General features: G+C 34.9%; 2 protein-coding genes, 1 long non-coding RNA gene and 1 pseudogene across 4 annotated transcripts in view; 2 read left to right on the forward strand and 2 right to left on the reverse strand.

The window, feature by feature from the left end:
• The window catches only part of LOC120599655 (uncharacterized), a 461,597-nt gene extending 450,420 nt beyond the window's left edge, over nt 1-11,177 (forward strand). Inside the window, exon 6 of the long non-coding RNA XR_005651960.1 lies at nt 9,868-11,177. This is a non-coding gene — a long non-coding RNA (uncharacterized LOC120599655). The remainder of the gene's footprint in view (nt 1-9,867) is intronic.
• GUCY1A2 (guanylate cyclase 1 soluble subunit alpha 2) overlaps nt 1-25,811 on the reverse strand; it is a 261,485-nt gene that overhangs the window by 89,099 nt on the left and 146,575 nt on the right. Inside the window, exon 5 of one of the 2 annotated variants that reach the window (XM_039858726.1) lies at nt 11,903-12,388. The exons of the other annotated variant lie outside the window; for it this stretch is intronic. Coding sequence (XP_039714660.1) covers nt 11,903-12,388 — 486 coding nt within the window. The remainder of the gene's footprint in view (nt 1-11,902; nt 12,389-25,811) is intronic. 2 annotated transcript variants of the gene reach the window in all.
• LOC120599703 (uncharacterized) lies at nt 1,063-1,181 on the reverse strand (annotated as a pseudogene).
• Nucleotides 7,011-9,723, forward strand: LOC120599654 (endogenous retrovirus group K member 24 Env polyprotein-like). The gene is made up of 2 exons (XM_039858728.1): nt 7,011-7,209; nt 8,394-9,723. Exon 2 carries the CDS (start codon nt 8,395-8,397, stop codon nt 9,280-9,282), a length of 888 nt encoding a protein of 295 aa, XP_039714662.1. The 5' UTR covers nt 7,011-7,209; nt 8,394; the 3' UTR covers nt 9,283-9,723.

Here is a 25,811-nt window from a genome sequence, read left to right on the forward strand (position 1 = left end):
GCTAAATCTATTACCTAGCAGCTTTGTAACCTCAAACGAGTTGCTTAACTCTTTTTAAGTTTCATTTTTTTACTGTGAAAGAAAGATAATATCTATTTTGAAAAGTTACTGAAAAGATTAAAGAAGATAATTTTCTATCTCTCTAGTGATAATAGTAATTTTAATTAATTATTAACTGACTATGTAATTACTTGCTTAATGTCTATCTCCAATGTGCAATTATAAGAATCTAAGAATACAGACCATGCCTCTCTTATACACCATTATGCCCAATGCCTACCTTAGGACTTAGAACACAGAAGCTAATCAACAATTTTTTGCTGAAGATAAAATAAATCAATAAACATATATAAAGAATTTAGCATGATACCTGACACATATTAGGCACTCAACAAATATCAACTCGTACTATAGACTGAATGTTTGTGTACCCCCAAATTCATATGTTGAAATCTAATTCCCAGTGTTATGATATTTGGATGTGAGACATTTGGAAGGGCTCCACCCTCATGAATGAGATTAGCGTCCTTATAAAAAAGAGCGTTCCTTGTCCCTTACACCATGAGAGGACATAGCAAGAAGACAGCCATCTATGAAGTAGGAAGTGGGTTCTCACTAGACACTGAATCTGCTGACACTTTGATCTTGAATATTCCAGCTTCCAGAACTGTGAGAAGTAAATTTCTGTTGTTTGTTTATCAGCCATCTATTTTATGGTACTTTTGTTATAGCAGCCTGAATGAACTAAGATAATTCCTTTCCCTCCCTTCATGACACATTTCCCAGACACTCTCTCTAGCTTTGGTCTTTCAATTGCAACAAAAATATGAGATGAATACTATTTTTTTCATTTTACAGAAGTAGAATCTGGGCACAGATAGATTATATAACTTAAGTAACACAGACAATTAAAATTAGCTTTTCAGGCTTAATATCTAATACCTTTCCCCCTACACTTAACTGTCATTGCATTGTCAATGCAACCTCAACAGTCCTCATCTGGCTCCTTCCAGATGGTCAAAGGACTTTATTTATTTATTTTTATTTAAAAATTTTTTTTAATGCCTACAGCACCTTGTGTTCCTAGGCGGTCTTCCATCCAAGTACCAACCAGGCCCAACTCTGCTTAGCTTCCAAGATCAAACAAGATCGGGCACATTCAAGGTGGCATGGCCATAGACCAAAGGACCTTTTTTAATCTAAGGGCTGAAATACGCCTTGTTGTTTATGAGTCAAGTGACACTAGTAATGGCATTTGGTAAGTGGAAAAAGGAGAGGCACAAAGTTATTTTTTTATGACAGCAGAAAAATAATCTATATAATATTAAACTTTAAGTATCAAAAGAAAATATAAAATTAAAAATATTGCTTTGGACTATCTTAAGAACAGCATTATCTTAATAGGCAGCTTTCATAGATTCCAACATACGGATACGCACATGTGCACGCATGCACTCACACACACACACACAAACTGGATGAGCAGTCTCATAAGAATTTTGCGTTAGCTAATTTTTTTACAGTTTTCCAGCTTACTCAAAGTCATGTTAAGCATTTCAAAGTCTGAAAAATGCATCAAAATGTATAAACATTTACAACCAAATACTTGAATTTAAGACAAAGTTAAATTATCACTGTTCCACTTTAAAAGATGTTTACAAAAATAAATAAACTCAAATCATTTCAAATTCGTCACATATGAATAACCTATCAAGTATTCAACAGGGATGATTTGCACTTTGGGAACATTTTCCCAACAAACTACATATAGCTCCAACATTCAGTATTTAGAATCTTAGAATCTCATAGAATGAAGTGACCTTTTGAGAATTTCTTTTATCCCACTAAAAAATTGTGGTTTATGTTTGAATCACTCCAGTGATCAGAGCATACGGCTGCAGACAATTTATTTCATTGTTAGGATGCTGATTTTCATAAGGATCTTACACTGAGCTAAAATTCTTTTTTTAATTTCTGCATAAAAATCCTCTTTAGCCTCCTGGAGCCAAAGATAACAAGTCTTTATGAAGTCCAACACATATTAAAAACTAGTGCAGATTTGTTAAATGCCTTTAAAAAGGGACCCTCTTATATCCTTAACTCTAGGCTAAAATTCAAATTGTAACTTAAAAATTCAAACCATCTCCAACTATTATGTCAAGGGCCTCTTGTTCATAATAGAGGTCTTTCGCTATTAGCTCTTTTCACTCTCTGAACAAACCTGTGACATACCATTGTTCTCATTTTAAAAGTATGCAATTTGCCTGGTGATTGTCAAAGTTATTGGATATAGGATACCAATTTATGAAGTCTGCATGCATAAATGCTAGAACAATCTTTGGTCTTAGTTCTAAATATAACGAATTGGGAACATTAGCTATCTGATACATGAATGATTTCAAACACTGTTTTGAAAGGTGTACAAAATAAAAGTTAGTTTCACATACTCTTCTGATAAAGGTGTTAGTGACAAGAGCAAACATACAGTTTGCTTTACATTTAATGAGCTTTTAGCTGAATCAGAACTAAATTCAAATAACATCTCTGCCACTTACTGAACACATCTTTGAAAGGTATGTAACAGCACCTACCTCACATGGTTCTTTTGGATAATAAGATATCACTATTAAGGCACCTAGCACTGTGTCTGGAACACAGTTTGTATTTAGTAAATGCCAATTCCATTCCTTTAGTTCCATTTTGCTTTAAGGAATTTGCACTTTTTAAATCACTGTTGTTAATTGGTAAGTAGTGGGAAGATAATCGTATGGCATTTCTCCTACATAACAGCATTAATTAAAGGTTTGGTGAAAAAGGTAATATAAACAATCGAATTCAGTAAGATGTGCAGATTGCATTCAGGCTATCCTATCAAATAAAGGAGAGGTCTCCTGTCTAGATCAATTTCTATTTTAAGAAACTCATCCAATACCTGGGTATTATAAAACTTGATGGGAACATAACTGACAAATTCATATTCAAAAGCTTGCCAGAAATCCTCTGCTAAATGACCTCAGGGTAAAATAAATGATTAGTTAGTGACAATTTTTTAAGAGAGAAAAGTTGATATTTTTAGGTCAAGTTTTTTAAATAAATATATGGAGTAAATAATTAACTAAGTAGTAAAACTTAAAATTGCAAAATGTACACAAACTAAAAGATAGTTTCATATACTATTTTGATAAAAGTGTTAGTGACAGGAGCAAACACACAGTTTGAGCTCAGAACTTAACTTCCTTACAGTTTATTGATACACAAAAGAAAGACATAAACTCCATAAGACCAGTGAAAAATCTTTCACTTACATCATAGAGTAACATTTATCCTCATAGATAAAGGAAATTCTAGCAACACGAACCTAATATACTAAGAAAACTTGCTAGAGATTTGTATCATAAATTTCCAGACTGTTTTTAGAATTGACATACTTTCCATGGTGTCTTAGTGCATTCAGCCTACTATAACAAAATACCATGGATCGGTGGCTTAAAACAGGAATTTGTCTCTCACAGTTTTAGAGGCTGGGAAATCCAATTCAGTTTGGGTCACTGATGAGAGCTACCTGTCTGGCTTGCAGATGGCCACCTTCTACCTGTGTCCTCAAATGACAGAGAGAGAACTCTGGTCTCTTCCTCTTCTGATAAGGACGCCAATCCCATCAGGGAAACCCTTCCTTATAATCTCACCTAAACCTAATTACCACCAAAGGGTGCACCACCAAATACCATCACAGTAGGACTTGGGGTTTCAACAAATGAATTTTGGGAGGATGCAAACAATCAGTCCATAACATTTGGTATTATAAAAATCAAAAACATTAATCTCTTAGCAATTGCCAATATTCTTTAAAAAATTAAAAATCAATAGGGACTTTCCTCCCTATGTGGTACTTCACATCCCTATGACTATTTTATAACTACCAATCTTAATCTCTTCACCTTTTTCACCCAGCCCTGCCAGGTGGATAGGTACTAGACTAATTGCAGGATCACTTCATAAATTATATAAAATGTTTAACCACCTGAAATTTATATGGAAAAATATTGAATGTCAACTCTAATTGAATGAATGAAATGAATGAATGAATAAATAGATAGATAGATAGATAAGTAAGAAATAATAAAGAAATAAAACAAAAATCAACAGGGATAAAAATAACAGCCCTAAAATACTTTGAAAACTTCAGCAAGACACTTTATTAATTTTGATTTCCAAATTATTTTAGCCTTCTAACTGTTACAGAATTTGATACAACACTAAAAGAAAATGTTCTCTGAATATAGAGGGAAAAGAATTAAGGATGTCATATCAGAATATAAAAAATAAACATTTTAGGTTCAGTTGGTCATTGACATTGCACAAGTCAATGTTACTTAAAGAAACACTGTCAACTTTATAAATGTCATATTGTAACTCAGGTTATTCAGATAAAAGTAATCCATGAAGACAGACTATGGATCCATCTTCAAGAATGAGGATCCATGAGGACCCATTGAAGATGATACAAATAATGTATTTCAGGGGGCTCTCTCTCTTGTACCCTACTCTTACCTCTCGTTCTACCCTTTGTTCAGTCTTTCTCTGGTATACAATGTAATTCTAATAACCTGAAAAAATGAATCCAAGCAAATGAGCATTTTTTTTTCCTAATAAGCACTGGCTACACAATATTTATATATGTACAAATGCATGCATATACAAGCACATGCATGTAAAACATATACCCACTCACCATATATACCCAGAAACACCAATTTGAGAAATGACAGTTAACATTTATATTTACTACCATGGACCAGACACCATAATAAGCATTTTACATATATTTCGTTTAAAAGCTTATAAAATGTAACTACGTGGTAGTTAAAATTAGTCTCTTTATTTACAGATGGTGAAACTAAAGCACAGAGGTTAAATAAGTGGTTCAGGTGGAAAGATGAGAACTCCAAGTAGTGTACTTAAGGTAGGGCTGGGATTCAGCAGCTGTAGTCGAATGGAATGAGAGGAACATGAAAAAGGATCTGTCTTTCTCCTTGTTTCTCCCTTATCGCCAGCCTAAGTGCTTGCCAAAGGCAAAAATATAAATGAGGCAAAACCCTTGTCAGGTAATTTTTGGGCATTATGGTATTTTGAAACTGACAATATAATCCCCCCAGTAGAAAAGATATCAGAACAGAATGCTTATCTATGACTTTCACCTTACCTTCTAAAGCATATAAATTAGTTCTTTTCTACTCATTAAAATTGTGCTAAAAATATATACTAATTTCCATAACATTCTGTAGGCTTCTATTGGAGTCATGCCTTGTCATCAAATGAGCAAGTCGAAAATGTTTATTGACTGAGTGAATAAGTGAGTTGAATATATTTTTTTTACTTCAGAAATTCCTCTTTTCTATACTTATTAGATGATACTGTTACATAATTCCCAATAAAATAACAGCAAAAAGTAAATGGCACTAATGTTGATGGATTCTACCAAAAAGAACTAGAATAAATCCTTAGTGGCTTTTCATCTGAAAAGTGTATGCACTGATTATTAAAGCAGAAAATATGTAAATCTTAGGGGAAAATGAATGAGCCACTCTTTACTAAATGGACCTGGTATTTAGTGCTGAGAAATAGAGTAAAATAATATATACATATTTATGAAATTCCAAGAATAACCTAAGTTCCTAAGTACTTTAAAAGGCTATTTTATCATAAAATAAAACAAGGGGGAACGAAAGCATTTTTTTTTTTTTCCTGCAAAATCTAGTTCACAGTGGAGTGATATCCTTGAGATTCTGCTTTATTTTCTGAAGCGTAGCTTAAGGTCCAGTGAACAGCCGGTTTTAAAAGCTCCATATTGTCAAATGTCAAGACAAATCAAAATCCTTGAAGCACAGAGTTTTGTAGCATCGTAACTTTATGTGAGAAACGTCTGCTTTCAGCTTTTACCAAGGAGCTTAAATATGGGATTCAAGTCTGATACAGCTCCTCCTCCAGTTTTTCACTGCCAGCACATCAGAGCGAAGCCTAGGAGGTCATCATCAAGAAGTCTGAATCCAAACGGTTTGCCTCACAGTCACTTCCCCTAGGATATTAATGTAACCCACTGAAAACTGAACATGGATCACCGTACATGTAAACCTTTCTATCATGGATATTTATCCTGTTCACTTCTGCATCTGGTATTTATTTTCAAAATGTACAGGCTTTTCCCCACAAAGTAGTCAAGGAGTTATAGTTAATAGGAATCAATAGTTAACAGACTAAAAAAGACTTCAGCAGAATGATCTAATTATATAAATTAAATGAAATGTACATGATCTTAACAGTTTTTTAGCCCTTTTTTTTGGTATTGTATTTATGAGGTTTGGAACTTATAAAGTCAACACGACATTTTCATTGGTCTTTAGAGATCTTCAGAAGAACTCAAGGTATCTAGCAATTTTCAAATTGTATTAAGGCCAACAGAGTCCTCAAATGTAGTCTATTCATTTTAAGAATGGGTGGAAATAACCTGGTAACTCTAGCATCTCTGTGGGTCTAATTCCTGTTTGGAGATTTAAAATCTCTATATCCTTGGATGAAGTTGCCACGTTTGGTTCCCCTTTGACTGTGTAGAGGGGGTCCTATGCATTCTCTGGCTCTAAGTCTAGTCCTGGCCAGGGAAAAGACTCTGGTTCTGTATCAAAGTCTGCCCTGATTGTGGGGAGTCACTTATGGACATGTGAAATCGTATAACAAGGAACAAGGATATTTGTGTACTTGGCAACAACGTAAGAAGTTGAGATTGTAAAGCGCTGGGAAAAACCAGGAGGTAAATGTTCACATAGCAATCACTGCAAATTCCTTGCTACAGTTTAGCAGAGAGTTCTGAGTTGTGAGAATCTCATTGTTCTACTAGATATAGTAATCTGGCTAACCTTGGTTCTTGACTACTGTCTTTCTTATTGTAATGTTATAAATAGTGTGTTCTAAATAAACTCGGGGACACAGACACAGCTTGAATCTGTGCTCCCTCCTGCAATTCTGTCTGTCTTCTTTCTTTTCCTCAGTCCATGCTCCCCCTTTCAGGTACCCTCAATTACTTCGTCGGCTGGCTTCCGACAAGTGGCGCCCGAACAGGGACCTGAACACGGGGGATAACAGCTAGGACGTGCCGCAGAGTAAGGCGTGCGCACGCGGAATCTGGGGGCCTAAGAGTCCTGTAGGCGGCCAACCGTAAGTACGCTGGAGTATTGTATTATAGAAACTGAAACAGAAACTTAAAGAAGTAAAAATGGGCCAAGGAAATAGCTGGCTGCTTTTTGTACATATGCTTAAAAATATGCTTAGAGTAAGAGGGGCCAAAGTGGGCCAGCAACAATTAACTAAGTTTTTGCAATTTGTAGAAGAAGTATGTCCCTGGTTTCCAGAAGAAGGGACTGTAGATTTAGAAACCTGGAAAAGGGTAGGACAAAAGTTACAAGACTATTATGATGCCCATGGGCCGAGTAAAGTGCCAGTGGATACTTTTGGATTATGGACATTGATAAGGGATTGCTTAGATCCCAGGCACGAGAGAACTCAATGGCAGGAACAAGGCAAGGATGCTTTTACTGGCCCTGAGGCTCCACCTAATCCTGATATTGCACCCACTGCTCCACCGCCTCCTTTTACTTCTCTCTTTTTTGATGAGAATGAGGAACCTTTAGATCCAGGAGATACTGCTCAGTTAGAGGATGAGGCAGCTAAATATCATGAGGAAGAAGAGGTTGAACAATTAAAACAGAAATTGGCTAGTTTGTCTTTGCAGATACAAAAGCTTGCCATGGGGCCTCAACCCTTAAAAGTGCCAATTTTTAAAGTTCCTCAGGATCCACCGAGGTCAGGGGGAAGGCTGACTCCAACTATAATTGCAGGCTTAGATCCCCCTCCTGTGAGTTTTGCCCCTGTTGGACCAATTGGCACACCCCTTTGGATTAATCAGAAACCAATGCCTCAAACAGGGTTGCAACAAGGGCTGCAGCAGGCTGCTTCACGGCTTTTAGGGAACCTAGAAGCCAGTTCTCTGCTGGTAAAACAGCTGGCTTATGAAAATGCGAATTCTGCCTATCAAACAACAATCAGACCCTTTAGAAAGAAAGAAGACTTAAGTGATTACGTTAGGTTGTGTTCTGACATAGGGCCCTCATACTCGAAGGGACTTGCTGTGGCTGCTGCCCTGCTGGGAAAATCCATGCGGGAAATGTTATCTGACTAGTCGAACAAACATGGCAAAAAGATGCCGTGATACCCTCAACCCGGTTTCTCTACAAATTCTTTCTGATGCTCAAAAAACTGAATTTCTGATGCTCAAAACTAATCGACATCGCCCCGACCCGGTATTAATATGGGGACAAGGGCATGTTTGTGTTTTTCCACAGGATGCAGAAAATGCCAGGTGGTTGCCGGAGAGGTTGGTCCATTTTGCCGCTCCACCAGACACCCGGCGGGATGACCTTAACCTTGATCTTGCTGAGCCTGGTGATGGCAGCTGAGGGTGCAGTTTACTGGACATACTTTCCTGACCCACCTCTCTTACATCCAACAATGTGGCAAGGACCAGAGGTCATTGTGAAAGTGAACAACACATCGCTGCTGGACATGCCATCCATGAGGAGGGTGAATGGACTAATCGTTACAGGAATACTTGCTATCGTATCTCTTATAGCTACTGCTGCCACCACTGTGGTGGCTCTCTCACAAACTGTACGAACTGCTCATTATGTCAACGATTTGTCTAGAAATGTTACTTTAGCATTGGGAACACAGAAAAATATAGATAGAAAATTAGAACAAAAGTTAGATGCTCTGTATAAGACAGTGGAATACCTGGGTGATGAAATCCAGGGTCTAAAAATTAGATCTCAACTAGAATGTCATGTAAAATATCATCGGATCTGTGTCACATCTAGAAGATATAATGAGACCAGTCATGACTGGGATCGAGTAAAATATCATTTAAAAGGCATATGGCACAATGCTAATGTATCCTTAGATTTAATTAACTTGCATAAAGAAATACAAAGACTTAAAAATGCTAAACCTCTACAATTTGACGCTGATAAATTGGCCACTGAATTTTTGGATCACCTTAAGGGCCTTGTCCCCTCATGGTCTTCCTTCTATCAGCTAGCTGCTTCTGTTTTGACCAGAGGAGCCTATGTAATTGTTGTTTTGTGCCTGCTTCCTTCTCTACTAAAATACTTCATTAGTGCTATGTTAAAACTTCAGGCCGACCTACATCATGTAAGACTTCGAAATACGGCTTAAAAGATAGACATCTCCCTCCCGCGGGGGCTGGTAGTCAAAGACGGGTAAGACTCCCTCAGAGACTGGACAACCTAAGTCAGGGCATGCATGAAGGAACGCACGTACCGATGATGGGTAAGTTCCAGATCTGGTGAAGGGATCACCTAAGACAGGCACAGTCACCTTGCGCCAGAACCAGGAAGGTTCGGGCATTTAAACAATAAAAAAGGGGGAGATGTGGGGAGTCACTTATGGACATGTGAAATCGTATAACAAGGAACAAGGATATTTGTGTACTTGGCAACAACATAAGAAGTTGAGATTGTAAAGTGCTGGGAAAAACCAGGAGGTAAATGTTCACATAGCAATCACTGCAAATTCCTTGCTACAGTTTAGCAGAGAGTTCTGAGTTGTGAGAATCTCATTGTTCTACTAGATATAGTAATCTGGCTAACCTTGGTTCTTGACTACTGTCTTTCTTATTGTAATGTTATAAATAGTGTGTTCTAAATAAACTCGGGGACACAGATACAGCTTGAATCTGTGCTCCCTCCTGCAATTCTGTCTGTCTTCTTTCTTTTCCTCAGTCCATGCTCCCCCTTTCAGGTACCCTCAATTACTTCGCCGGCTGGCTTCCGACACCTGATGCTCATCTTCATACTTGCGGCCTGAATACACTATCCAGCTTCCAGTTCTAGTAATCTAGTACCCTTGTGCCCAATCCCAAGGTCTCAGGTCCCCTAAGAGTGAGTCTGGATTTCTGTTCTTTCTTACTTTGCTGGACTCAGCTTTCATACCTGGAGAAAGTTGAAGGGTCCTCCTGCTGCATAAAGGAATGTCTGCGCTGCTTTGTTAATAGGAACTTTGTGTTGTGGCTTTTCAGATTCTTACTGCCAGGTTCTCTGATCTAATAGAATTCTGCTCCTGGCATTTCTTGGCTGCTCCATCTTTTCTTTCTACCCGCTGTCCCCAACTCCAGCCTGAAACTGATAGTCAATGTTTTAACTCCACCGATATTTTCAAAATAAGTTTGGGATTTGAGATGGGAATGCCCCTCTACTCCCAACCCAACAGAGAGAAGTATTTTATTACTAACATTTTTCAGAGTTACCTTGGAAAAGTGATTTTAAAAAGAAGAGTCACTATTCAGTTTCATTATTTTTAAATTATACCCCTTATTGCCTGCACTTGGGATCATCGATCTCATTGTCTCCTTCTTAGTACGCTATTTCTCCACAAGAGGAATTAAGGGAGAAGATGCCAGCTGGTTTCTGAGAAAAAAAGGGAGGATGTCAGATGGAAGAGTCCCCAGCTTCTAAGATGCAGCTTCTGAGAACTCTGAACTATTTGCTACCAGAAGGGAGGGGGGGTGGATTTGGGTAAGGTGGTCAGAGTTTTTTCATTACTTGACAGTATAGCTATAGTTATTGATCATGTAAACTAGCTTTGAAAGAGTTTCTACTCTTTGTTTTTATTATTTGATCTTTGTCTAGATCATAGCCTAGGCTTGTGGAAATACTGGAGGCTTTAGAATCATCAGACAAGCCTCAGTTCAAGTTCTAATTTATGAGCTACATTATCTGATTATTTAACCTTTCTAAAACTCAGTTTCTTTCTCTGAAAATGGAGATAATGTTAACAACTCCACATTAGTGATAGGAGATTAAATGAGGTTATACTTTATTCTTTTCTAATAAGCACGGGATGTACTGTAGTTAGGTACATACAAAAACCTATAAGATAATCACATAATACATACTCCCATATGTCCAGATACAACTTTCTGAGAAATCATAATGGCAGTTAACATGTACATTTACTGTTATATACTGTTTTAAGCATTTTGCATATATCACTTCGTTGCAATACACTGTAACTATGAACCTTATTGTTCACTACTGTTTATACTAAATGTACTTGCTATCCTTCATAAAATAAAGCCTTGAGCCCTGACATTGTACAATCCACATGAAATTCTATATAAAGTTACAGAGTTATTCATTAGGTGGATATAAGGCTGAATGTCTATAGATATTGTGATGGTGTAATAAAAAATTAATAAATTTGTTATTAATCAAATCAGACCTACCAATAGTGATTAGAGCCCTTTTTCAGAACTCTTCCATTATTTAGCCTGGAAAATTAAAGTACTTCCACTAAAAGCCATTGGCCATTTGGGCAATAGCTAGAATCCTCACATGCGTCTTTCGGTATTAGAGGGAATTCAGCAACAGTGCAGTGCAAAACGCTGATGAACCATGGTTTAACTGATAATGCAATGCGTATTTCAGCACAATTTATTGTTTCTTTTTAACCGTCAACATAAAATTCTTAGTTTATACTGGAATCCCACTCTCTCAGACATTATGTGGTTAAAAGGCCTAGTATTCAGCAAGTTTAATTTTTCAATACTGAGCAATATCATGACTCACAGTTACCTATCGATACTGTAAAGAGACTCATAATAAAAGTTTACTCATAAGGCAGAAATACCTATATTCTGTCTAAAGATTTCTAAATTGAAGAGATATCTATCTTTTACTATCAAGTTTAAGAAAAAAAAAGTATATCCTTACAATTTAATTAAGATCACAATTTACTATTAAAAAGTATTTATATATAAGTAACTAAATCCCATTACCTTATAAATATCCAAAAATCCACACTGGTGATCAAATCGAGTATACAGTTCATTCAGCATGCTGATCACTTGCATGGGGGTACACTGGGCACAGATGGCCGTGAAGCCAACAATGTCTGAAAAGAGCATGGTGACATCATCAAACTTTCTGGCCTGCACTTGCTGCCCTTGCCACAACTGCTGGGCTACATCGCCAGGGAAAATAGAATATAGAAGATCCACTGTTTTCTTTTTCTCTTCTTCCAAGGCCTGGTGAGTTCTTTCTAAAGTTGCCTTTAATTTATCCATCCTCTTCTTCAAGCCATCTTGGGCCTTTGCCTGCTCGCCAACCAAAATGACGTCTCGGGTGGCATCATGGATGGGGATGTCCGAGAGATGCAGTCCCCGGCCCATGAGTTCATCCAACTTGTCCACACATGGAGAGCCCAAGAATAAAATAGAATTTGATTCTGGGACGTGAATCATTTGTCCTTTGATTTCCATCACCTGCAAGTTTAACATGGAATTTGGATCAGTGCTCTTCACACAGTAGATTCACAAAAGTTAATTTATTATCTGATGAAGAGGAAGAACAAGAAATGTTTTATTATCTATCCTGACTTTCTGCAGTCATACAAGCAAATTTAAATATTATTTACGGCCCATGTAAAATTCATGGTTCCAAACAGAAACATTTGCTTTGTCTCTCATTTGGCCACTTTCTAAAGATAATGATGAAATAAAAAGTGAGATCAATGAGAAATGAAACAGAAAAACATTTGCATTCAAAATGAATTTACACCCAGGTATATCATGAAACTGGTTCATGAGCCAGTTCAAAAACTTTCAACCTGCTTAATAATAAAAGAATTAGAATAAATCTATAAAAAGAACCACATTCAACTGTTATTAAAATAACACTCAGAAAATAAGTCCAGGAGATTAAAATAAATCAAAATAATTGTCTGGCCTCCTATAAGCCATGTTTCCACTGGTTATAGTTCTTTGAACATATAGTAGTATTTGCACTGACAAGATTAATGGACAATTCACTTGGCCTTAAAAATAAATATTTAAACTAGAGGTATTAAGCCACTATTATCATTCAACTAGAATGTTCAAGATAAGCTAAAAATAAACTCCTAAAATCAAGGTAGTAGTAAAGCAATTCAGTTAATAAAATAAATAATATGAAGAAGTAGTAACTTAAATCTACTCCTCCTTCCTGTGCTCTTGGACTGGAGAATTTGGGGAATTGATGTTCAATGGAAAACTCAGTGAACACAGGTTTATGTAATCTTAGCTCAGTGCCCTAAGAAACACTCAGAAGGGATGAGCACTAGTGGAAAAGGAAGGTGGACTTGAGATATGGCTATCTAAATGTAGTTATTTGGGTTAGAATGAGGTATCTCAGTACACCTGGATAGGAAGGTGGTTGTAATTATCTGGAAAGAACAGCCTAAGCGCTAACCAACCGAGATGGTGCATGCCTCAGTTTCATCTTTGTCACTTTCCATTACTACGTGGAACATAGAAAATAAATTTATATTTCTTTATTCTTTGTAGTAGAAAGTAGAAAGGCTAGTTGATGAAACTAGAGGCATAGAACAAATATAGGGTGAAACTATAGAGATTTGGATTTCTAAACCTGCAACTATGTTTTACTTTATTCCTCCAGCACAAATCACCAAGATTATAAAGAAATAAAATGAATTTTTACTTGATATATAATTTTTTGAAGTAAAATGTTCACTTTGTCTTATGTAAAATTTCTACTAGCATTCAGTATTTCATCCTTTTATACATAATACTCTCATGTATTCATTGAAGTATTTATTGTTTTCTATTTACAAGTATGGCTCTGGGTGATAAGCATAAATAGATAAAATAAGTTTCCCCCGCTTTCAAAGATATCACCATATGAGGGTAGGGAGGGAGCCAAATCTATATAGCACAGAGAATAGCATGAAGAGTCCATTTCAATTCAAAGTGGCTTCTCAAAAGACTGCACACTATGGTTTGAATATAAAGAAAATAATTGTTCTGAAAAATATTTGCGGATTATTTTATATACACCTGATTTGCTTTTGGTGGGGAGCAGTGTTGCTAATGATATATACCTTTCCCATTGTTGGACTATTAAAGGCATAATAAGGAAGATACTCATAACGCAGAACTTCATAGTAAAAAATTAGTGTATTAATTTTTTCTTAAGATTTAAGGTAAAAGCAAACCTCTGATGCTTATAGATTTAGACTTCCATCTGGGATCTTTTGCATCATCCCCTCTCCTTCCTCATATTTCTAATTATTTTTTTCTTCTTCTCCATCTTGCTTTCTTCCTCATTCTCCTCTTTGTTTTCTGGACTTAAACATTTTTTCAACATTCTCTCTTCGTTTGGTCTCTCTCATCACTGGTTTTCCTCATTTTCCTCATTAGTTCTTCCTTCCTCTTTTTCTTTCTCTTTTCTATGTATCAACCTCCAAACTTCCCATCACAAGCGGGCCTTTTTTTCTTTTTTGACTTTGCCTCTATCTTTTATTTTAAGTACGGAATTAGTATATGTGTATATGTATAGACGTAATAAATAAGTTATGTTTATCTTTAACTTATAAAGAAGCGGAATTGAATGTTATATTCTTATTGTAAAAATGTAAAACATAAATATACTCTTGATTTATATGTGGCCATCAGTTCATTTTTTAAAAATCTCTAAATTAGCAAAGCCTGAGAGAAAAATAAATAATTGCTTACCTCCTATGCTACAGAAAAACAACTCGTGGAAAAAAGCCCAAATATACACAGTAAACAACTTCCTTTTTAAAATATTTTTCATCAGTGAATTTTTTTCCTTATTTAATAATTGGGCAAATTCGTTTGGAGAATTTGTGTCTCTGTCATTAATGCAGTTTTATTTTAATTGGAAAATAACATAAATTATTCTTCTTGAATTGTTTTTGTTTCATTATAATTATAGATTCAGAAATTTACTGTGATCTGCATTTATTAATTTAGCAATGTGCAAAACTATTATAGGAATTACTTTTTTATGTAGCGGAAACAGATTTGTATAAAACTGGATTACATTGAAACATTTAAGTTTCTACTGCATCCTAATTATATTAAATTTTTAATTAAATAGCATAAGCATAAGAAAAATAAACCGTCTTTAAATCTATCAGATTTCAGAAATTGGTAAGCATAATAAAGGGGAGTATTTGACTCTGGGAAAAAGGGTCAAAAATCATCCTATATCAAAGCTTGGTTATCAAATTCTGTTAAAACTACCTGCGTTGTTTCTATTTTTATGCATAGGTATCTCTATGAGAATATTTGTGCCACTATAATAAAAAATTAATTGAAAATTAAGTATGTCCAAGTTATATAATTGTATACTACACATTCTTATATTTTTGTATGTCCTGAACATGGACTAACCCATGCTCTCATGGAGATTCAAGTTTTATAAAATAATCATTTGTATCAGTGTTACATAATGGTTAGGAAAGAAGGATTTGGAAGAAGTCAGATGTAGATTTGAATTCTAGCTTTCCTGACATTTAAGTGTACAAACTTGCCTAAGTTAAATTATTTGTCCTTTCAAAGCCTCAGTTTCTTTATCTATAACATGGAGATGATAATGATATTAATGAGGATGGCGTCTGTTGGCAACAATCCATCTGTTGAGTACTTGCTATTAGCTAAGTACTATGCTGTACACTTAATTTACATTTTGTTACTAAATTTTATTTTATGCTAGCTATTACTACCTTCATTTTTAGATGAGATTTTGGGAGGCTAAGAGACTTACTAACAATACACAGCTAATAAACAGCAGAGTCAGCATTCAAACCCAAGTTGGATTGGCTCCATACAATATGCTCTTAACCACTGAGGAAGCATGATGAATAAGGATTTTTTGGGGGGATGGAAAATGACAATTCTAAATATTAATCAATGTCATGTCAAAATAACCTTAATGAGATGTTCACAACAAGTAGTTTAAAGAGAGAGAAGTTGTTGCTATTGGTGTAGATAAAATAGCTACTTGCTTGCCTATCTACTTATATTCAGATCAGTAAAAGTCAATTCTAGGTGTGATTTCAGATCTTTCAGTTCTCTGGAATATAATTTTTGAAAACATAAACAAAATGATAAGTCCCTAGTCTCCAGAAGGGCCTTTGTTTTCACAGAGTAACATTTGATTTTGACAAATTAGCTCCAGAAAAAAAAAAAAGTAGGAGATGACAAGTGCCCAGCCTGAGAAACTCCTATATCCTCACAGCCCAGATTTTCCCTTTCACAAGCCCCTTCTTAAGCCCTCACGTGGCTGAAGCCACCTGCAAGAAGGATCCTACCAAAATAAGCACCCAGCCAGGAAGTGCTCTTTACCCACATAAGGAGGAGAAAAAACCTCCACCTTCACATAAAGGCACCAGGATACTTAGCCTCAGGGAGTTAGTTCTGCCCCCTCAAGCAGCATTAACAAGAATGTTAATGGAAGCCCAAGAGGTATAACATAAACATGAAAACAACATCAAAGACATTCTGAAAATTACCTTGTCTTTGCACCTACAGTCTACAAAAGTAGGCCAGGACCTAAGCGTCAAATATAAACAGGGTGGCTTCATGTTAAAATAAAAAAATTAAATAGGGTCTAGTGACTTTTAACATAATAGCCAAACTGTCCAGGATATAATAGGAAGACAACCATCATAATGGAACCAGGAAAATCATATCATGAATGAGAAAAGGCAATCAACTGATGCCTGCACTGAAATGAATCAGATATTAAAATTATATGTCAAGAATTTTTTTAAAGCCATCATAAAACATTTTAATAAGCAATTATAGATTCTTTTGAGAATAATAAAAATTAGAAAATTTCAGTAAACAATAGAAGATATAAAAATAATCAAATGGAACTTATAAAACTGAAAAATACAACAAAAATAGAAAATTTAATGAATGGGATCAAAAATAGAGTGGAGGTGACAGAGGATAGAATCAGTGAACTTGAGGATAGTTCAACAGAATTTGGTCAATCTGAACAGAAAGAGAAAATAGACTGGAAAAAAAGAGACCTGTAAGACAATAACAAAAAACTCGACATTTATATCATGGGAGTTAAAGAAGGAAAGAAGAAAGAATAGTATTGAAAAAGCATTTGAAGAAATAATGGCTGAAAATGTCTCAAATATGATGAAAGGTATAAATCCCCAGATTCAGCAAGCTGTATGAACCTCAAGTAGGATAAAGTCAAAGAAATTCACTTCAAGCCACATCATTCTTAAACAATTAAGACTAATTTCAAAGAAAATATCTTGAAAGTAGCCAGAGAGAAATGATTTATTACTTATAGATAACACTAATTTGAATGACAATAGATTTCTCATCTGAAATTATGGAGGCCTAAGAAAGCAGCACATTTTTTAAATATCAAAAGAAAAATAGTGTCAAATGTGAATTCTATATCTGGGAAAACTATCTTTCAAGAACAAAGGGGAAATAAAGACATTTGCATACAAAAGAAAACAGTCTTTGTTCTAGCAGACCAATCTTTAAAGAATGGCTAAAGAAAGATCTTCAAACAGAAAGAAAATAAGAGAAGGAGTCGTAGAGTATTAGGGAGGAAAGAAGAACAGAAAGACTAGAAATATGAGCAAACACAATAGATTGTCCTCCTCATGAGTTGTCTAAAACTTACTTGATGATTGAAACAAAAATTATAATACCATCTGACACCATAAGTATCCTTATAAGAGAGGAGCAGAGAGAGATTATACCCACATACACACACTCAGACACACACACACACACGCACACACCAAAGACAATGTGAAGACAGACTGAAGTGATATAACCACAGCCAAGAATACCATGGCATGCCAGCAGCCATCAGAAGCTACAAAAACTGGAAGAGCCAAGTGACAGATTCTCCCCCAGGTTCTCAGGAAACAGCATAACCCTAGCACCTTTGATTTCAAATTCTAACCACCATGACTATGAAAGTATAAATTTCTGATATTTACACTATGAAGTTTGTGGTAATTTGTTACAGTAGCCACAGGAAACTAATACAGGTCGGAACAACAGAATCAACAAATAGGATCTAACATATATAAGATGATCTACCCAACAATAGCAGAATACGCACTTTTTTCAAGAGCCCATGGAATATACACTAAGATAGATCATATCCTGGACCACATAAAAAAATACTACAACAAATTTTAAAAATTAAAATTATATAGAAATGTTCTCTGATGACATTGAATAAAACTAAAAATCAATAACCATAAGACATGTTCATAACAGAAAAAGAACAAAACAATAGAGATGTATTTCAATGGACGAATAATTAAACCAAATGTGGAATACTACTCAGCAAAATAAAGAAATATTCAATTGACACAGGCAAAATTTTAGCTGAATCTGCAGGCAATTATACTGAGTGAAAAATTGCTCGGTAGAAGAGTTTGTTTTCCTTGCTTACTTATTTTTATCATTTAATTGTTTGCGTTTTGATTCTTAAAATATAATTATCCAAAGAAATAAGATATTTTGAAACAAAATGAATTTTCTCCCAGAGGGCTACTGACTTTTTAAATTTTCAACCTAATTTCTGCACTTACAATAACCACAGTTTTAAAAATTTGTAAAAAATGTTTTTATTTTCCCTGAAAAGAATTTTTCATTAACTATTCTTATTTAGAGGTAAATAAAAATTCTTAAGTCAAGTATACTAAATATAATTTGACAGAAATTAAAAAGCATTCATTCATTTATTTATTCGTTTGTTTTACAAATATTTACTTAATATCTATGATCTGTCAGTACTATGCTAAGCACTTTAAATATGCAGGAATTTATGTGGAACATCTCTGCTTTTTTTTTTTTTTTTTTTTACTGAATTGAACAGTAAATCCAATAGCAAAGTATATATGTACCTGGTGTAATATTAACATCTGAGGTTAATTATGCTATTATTTATTCTATAGATGCTGCCTTTCTGAGATGAGATGTAATAAAATTCACATTGTTTATTGCTTAATCAGCAAAAGAAACAAAAACATAACCCTTCAGAGATTTTACCTTTCTGTGCTTGCTTTATTTCCTCTTGCTTGTATTTAGTTTCATTGCTATTCTTTAAATATCAGAATCCATTCTAAAAATGGATTTGAATTCTGTTTTGATAGATAACCCAGGAAACCACATAACCAAGTCTATTTAATGTTCCATGATTAGATGCCACTTTTCTTTTTAAATCACAGCAGGTTCATATTATATTTAAAGAAAATAGATTCATGCTTTATAGCTGAAAAAAGTACATCAGCAAATGTTTTGGCATTCCATTGTGCAAATTTTCCAAATGTGAAATGCTTATGTTTTGCTTTTATATTCTTTATTCATTTTTTATTTAACAAGCACTAAATTTCACACTACACGAGGAATATTAAATGGATATGCAATTTTTAATACTTTGCATACACAAACTGCCTTTTTCCCCAAAGGGTACAAAGGAATTTTATTTTTTATCATAGTCACACAATCAGTGAATCACACACATTAAAGGAATAGCACTCAAAGTCTTCCTTGCTTCAACACTTGCAGTTAGCCTGCACCTCTGTGGTGCCTTTGTCACCACACTGTTGCTCACGCATCCCATGGGAGATTTTGGTTATATTTCTATAACATCCAGTTTAAAAACTACACTTCAAAAGGCTATATTAAAATTTTGGAACCACCACTAAAATGCTCTGCAAAGACAGGTAATTCTACACTCTTTTAAAAGAAATATTACAAAAATGATTCTGCAGAAAGCACTAACACATAGTTATATAAGGTTAAATAAAGCCTCCTCATGGAACAGAGAGCCATTTTAATGTGCAAAAACTATTGGCCACTCTGCACAAACCAATTGAACATGATAATATTCTGATAAGACCTAAAACAACAACAACAAAAAAAACCTACCTCCAATTATATGTTGTTTATGTGTGTGTATGTGTGTGTTTGTATGCACTTATGTTAAAATATTTATTTTCTCATACCTCATTTCATTCCTGTGAATCAGGAGTAGGGTGGAAGATCAGGGATGGCTATTTAATATATTGCTTAATAATAAAAACAGTGATTTCTCATTTTGACTCAGTTGCATTAAACATTTAAAAGAAATTAACTAGAGTCTGTGCTTAAACCTAGGTTGGCAAAGCCCACTGTTACACACTGAGAATCTTGGCTGTTGAATAAGCAGAATTAAGTGTATTAGAGTGCAGAAGAAATTTTCTAATGAAATAATAGGGCAGTTGCTTAGTCCAGGGCATATATCATGACTAAAGAAATATGGAGAGCTACAAAATCTCATTTTTATATAGGGGATTGAATTTTTAAAAGATGATTTTTATTCAATAGATCTTTCTGTGATGATGAACATATGTTTCATATGACTGAAGAAATTTTAAATTTTATTTGATTTTAATTAATTTAAATTAAAATGCATATAGCCAAATGTGGTTTCTAGTTTCTGTATTAGACAGCGTATCTCTGAAGTAAAATTTATGGCTCCAATATTCAATCTATCATTTGGTCTGGATATTATTTTTCATTTGTTTGTAGGTAAGAAATGAAGTAACATTTGGGTCGCATGAATATTTTTTGCTCTTAACAATGTTGAAGAGAAGCTTTGAGAAAAAATTATGTATAAGAACTTCACTCAGTACTAAAGATAGAGTTGAGTTTAAGACAGTCATGGTCTCTGCCCTCCTGGAGTTTATATTCTAACAGAGGATAAATATATACATTATTTTTTTTAAAGAATGGATATGTTATGGAGAGTTGAGAGACACTCTTGCTATATAATAAATTGAGCCTGATAAAAATATTTTCGAAGCACTGGTGATCTCTTAAGAGGTAAGAGAGGTTTCCAAGGACACTCCTACATACACACACCAGAAAAAGGAACAACTGAATCAAAAGAAGACAAACAAATAAATAAAAATTGAACCTTGATCTAGAGCCCTGACATGGCAGAGAGAAGCCAGGTTGCCCTAAGAGCCCTGTGGAGAGAACACTGCTATCTGGATTCTGAGATATGAGACATCTGTAAGGTTAAGGAGCCTAAGTTGGAGATTCTTGAACTAATGATCCCCCTCAAAGAAGCCTGGAATGGTCCTTGGTCACTGGCACCTAAAACTTCTCTAACTTACGCTCTTGAGATTCTCAATATGATTAAGATCAAGCAAAGAAACAATGAACACAAGATTTAGATCTCTGAAACCTAGACTTTGGGATTGTCAGGTTCAGAATATGGACAAAAGCACCAAGAGATTATAAGGAATGAGCAGGCATTAACAACTTGGAATATATCATAATGGGAATGATAACAGTATTTACCTCAAACAGCTGTAATGGTATGAATATAAACAAGCCTGTATACCATGTTGAGCACAATACATGGCACGAGTTAGCCTTCAACAACTGTAAGCTAATTTCATTGTAGATTCTGAACCTATCTCAAATCTCCTGAAACGGAACCTCCTGTTGCTGGGCTCAGAAATTGATTTTTTTACAAGACCGAACATATGAGTCTGAAAACTGGTTAGACATGGGAATTATTGTTTTATATATTTTGCCCAGTCTGCCCATCTCAGAAGCATAAATGAAGAAAATGAGGCATGGGGAGAAGAGACAAACTAGATGGGTTGCAAGGCAAGTTGGTAAAAGGGCAAGGACCTGAGCCATATCCCTCATCATATTCAGCCCTCCCGTAGATGTTTCACTGTCAAAAAATATGTTTGAATAAAGTAAAGAGTAGAATGTGAAGTTCAGTGATGGCTCAGCACTAGGACATAAACGAGTCCATCAAAGAGCCTACAAATATATTAATTAAAGGTGAATAATTAGCACACTACTGTATTTGATGAGAGGAATTATGTTTAATTTGTTATCCAATTCAGAGATTTTAATTTCTGGAAGTATCTTTAATATTTGCCAAAGGTCTGCTTGCCAAAAAAAATCCTATTTGTGACCCAATATTATCTCCAAATTATCCCTTGGATTTGTACAATATGTAGAATTTTCAGAATGTTTCCACAGACATTGCTGCATTTTGCCTTCCCAATGTTATAAGAAGCACACAATCGGGGTCATTGTAATTGGGAAAGCTCAGACCAGGGAGGGTTGAGTGAGTTTCCAGAGACCACATGGTTGATAAGTTAGGAGCCCTGACTGATGCCTGGACAGCTTAGTGTAGTGTTCTTCTCATTCAGAGTGCAGAAGGATGAAAGGAGCGAGAACTCTGAAACTGATTTGAGTTTAAAGCCTAGTTCTATCACTTGGGTGGCTGAGTAACTATAGGTCTCTCAGGGCCTTAACAACCTCATCTGTAAGATTTTGATAATAACAATTCTAACAAAGTAGTGTTTGGATAAAGTTTAGGTTAGATAATATTTACAAAAGTCTAGCCTAGGACCCACATATGCATGCATTCAATAATTACTAGCAATTATTATTATTATTGATATTAAGCATTGTGACAATGATAATGATAGCTTGGGTGGCGCTAGAGATACTACAAATAGGAAATAATAATAATGCAATTATGTTGAAGAAATTATGATGATAATACATTTCATGAAGCTAGAGGCATAGAATATGGAATAAAAATACATCCCTTTATTCACAGCAGCATTTTCAGTAATGGTGAAAAACTGGAAACAACTTAAATGTCTATAGACGGACTTCTACTTAAATGAGTTATGTTCCATCAATTTAAAAAAATTTAATAAATTTAAATACAAAATGTTTCAATAATTAAAACATCACAATGAAAGCTGACTTTGCACAAGCAAAATAGCTTAGATACACATCAATAAAATTTGTCTTTATAAACATTCCCATGAATATGAACAACGTGTAATAATCTCTTGTCAAGATAATAGCATTTAAGTAAACAAATATGTTTTGGAGGCTGTTCATTATAGTGAAAAGATAGGAGTTATTGGGATATGGCAAGGGAAATGTTCCAAGATGAGTGAAGAAAAGTTCAGAGGCTCAGAGAGCAAAGGGAGCACAGCACATTTAGGGTGCTGAAGAAGGGCCACTCTGATTACAGCAGAGAGCAAAAGGGGTCTGACCAGCATTTAGTCAGGGCAAGGACACAACTGAGTTATGACCACTGAAATGCGAGCTTAGCCCATGTGATTCTCCAGTTTTTTTACTCTCTCTTCTGCAACCCTACAGGCCATGTGTCAAAGATGGTGGCATCAGAAGAAGTAGTCAAGGTTCTGAAGTCTCACTTATAACAGGGATACTCAGAGAGACACTTAACCTCCCTCAGACCTATGATGTGAGCAAGAAACAAATATTTACTGTATTAACAGTCCTGGATTTAAAGATTGTTACAGCAGCTAAATTTATTTACCTTGAATAAATACACCATGTCTTAGTAAAAGATCACTTTAACTCATCTCCATCATTCACTTGAGAAGTGGTGTAGACCAACACCTCCATGCTAGAACCTTGGTGAAAAGAATCCATCACAAATCTTTCCCATTCGACTTGATTATATTCACTCTCATCCTAATTAATATAATTCCCATTTTAGGTTCTATGTCATCAGTGAATTAAAGGAAGAGTTCTGAGATTAAGATATAGTTCAATCTATAAGTCTGAATCTAAAATTTTGTTTAGAAGACTAATATTTGGTTAGTTATGCTTCTCTAACATGAATCATCATGAATTATAGCTTGATATAAATTTTTTATTTCTTTGAAACTAGATTACATGTGTATCTTTCATTCCAGTAAGATACTGCCAAAGCCTTTCAAATATACTGTAAATAATTTAAATGGCTTCTTAGATTTAATGTTCACAAACAGTATAAAAATTAATATATTATTTGGAGGATATTAAAGGGATATTACCTCTAAAAATATGAATTCCCAGGGCAAACTATGGGTTTAGCTTAGAGACTTTATATCTTTTTGATGTTTGTTTTTAAATTTAAATTTATCTTTTGATTTAATTTTGCAGAGACCCAGTTAGTACAAGCAAGGCTAGGAATGGAGACAGAAAAAAGTTAAGCGACACGTCCAAAGAAACATGGAGGCAGGGCTAGAACACAGGTGTTCTCATCTTAGGCATGTCCTTTTCTTGCATCTTTCACTATCACCAAAAAATGGACTTTAAAAATTGCATATATGTACACGTGTTATAGGAAACCCTCAGGAAAATCTATATGAGGCCCAAGAACCTCTGCACTGTCGCGTACGATTTGTTTGAATGTTTTCTTTCTCTTGGGAAGAGGAAGTAGATGGTGTGACCAAATTTTCACTCCGCATCTTTAAAATAGGAATAATAAATGAACTAACATAATGGATTGCTATTTGGGTACATATTATTTGCTATTTACAAAGTACTTAGAATAGTCACTGGTATATAAGAAACATTATACATGTTAAATAAAACCTGCCTGCCTGGCCTATTGTAGGTTATAAGTACTTTTAGAACCTTTTAACTCATCATCTACTATCATCCTAGATGATTTTAAGCTTCAATTACAATAAATTACAGATGTATTAGTTTGCCAGGGCTACTGTAACAAAGTACCACAAATTGCATGGCTTGAACAACAGAAATTTATCATCTCACAGTTGTAGAAGCCTGAAGTCCAAGATCAAGATGTCAGTGGAGCCATACTCCCTCTGAATGCCTCTCTCCTAGTTTCTGGTAATTTCTCGGCTTGTACAACCCAACTCTAACCTTCATATGGTGTTCTCCCTATGTATGTGTCCGTCTCTGTGTCCAAATTTCCCCCATTTTTTTCATAAGAACACAGTCATTGGAGTAAGGACCCTAATGATCTCATTTTAACTTAATTCTGCAAAGACCCTATCTCCCAATAAGGTCATATTCTGAGATACTGGAGATTAGGATGCCAACACAATTCAGCACATAATACCAGCTTTGGGGAGGACACAATTCAGCACATAATACCAGCTTTCCTAAACAATCTGTTCATCCGATTATGGCAGTGACATATTAGCTCTGATTCCAAGGTTCATTAGTAAAGTGCTCAGAAGCAGTAAATCTATCTACTCATCTAATACTGTAACCCTCGTCATATTTTATTACTCTTTCAAGGTTTATTTTTGTCCCTAGCACTATCATACCATTTACTTTAAGTCTTGATCATAGGATGCAAGATCTCTAAATGTAGATATTTCCATTTGTTGCTTGCTGTGTTTTCTACCATGAAGAATAGCATATGCCATGTAGTAGACACTCTATAAATATTAATGGGCTGATTAAATAAATCTATATGAAAGTAATCATGCATAAATGGATAAAGACTAACTAATGAAAGACTAGACAAGTGGCATCTATTGTCTTACTTCAGGTCTTTAATATCTTAATGGATCAACTCTCTCTTTCTTTTTCCTTTAAACACACTAAAACATTTGAATAAAGAAAATAGAAATTTTAAAAAGAGCTACACAGTAGTAGTTTCCTACTAGCCCAATTATTTCTGTAAAACAGGAATACTTTAAACATCTTATTAATACGATATTTTAGGTTGTATCCAAACAGCACAAAGTAGCAAGAATCAGTATAGATAACTAAACTGAACAAATCAGATGCCAAATTAGTTTTCGTTTGTTCTACAATATTCCGGTTTGTCTCATATATACTGGTAAAAGTATTTTGATTATTCCTCTATGGCTGTTGTGCTACAGACGATATCCTATCATTCAGCTTCTAGTACTTGGCCAATTTAGAGGCTCTAAAAAAACCTCTTGAAAATCAAAAAAGAAAATGTAGATTCTGCATAAAACATAATTTTTATAACATTGCTGACCTGGAAGTAAGTGAAGCAAATATCCACGGGGCCTAAGCAAAAATATTGAGCTCAAATTTTATATATGAA

Source organism: Pteropus medius, unplaced genomic scaffold, assembly GCF_902729225.1.
Source record: "Pteropus medius unplaced genomic scaffold, Ma_sr-lr_union100, whole genome shotgun sequence".
NCBI classification, from domain to species: Eukaryota; Metazoa; Chordata; class Mammalia; order Chiroptera; family Pteropodidae; genus Pteropus; species Pteropus medius.

What these genes read in the sequence shown, in the direction of transcription:
- LOC120599654 (XM_039858728.1), top strand. Translation starts at nt 8,395, where the DNA reads ATGCAGAAAATGCCAGGTGGTTGCCGGAGAGGTTGGTCCATTTTGCCG.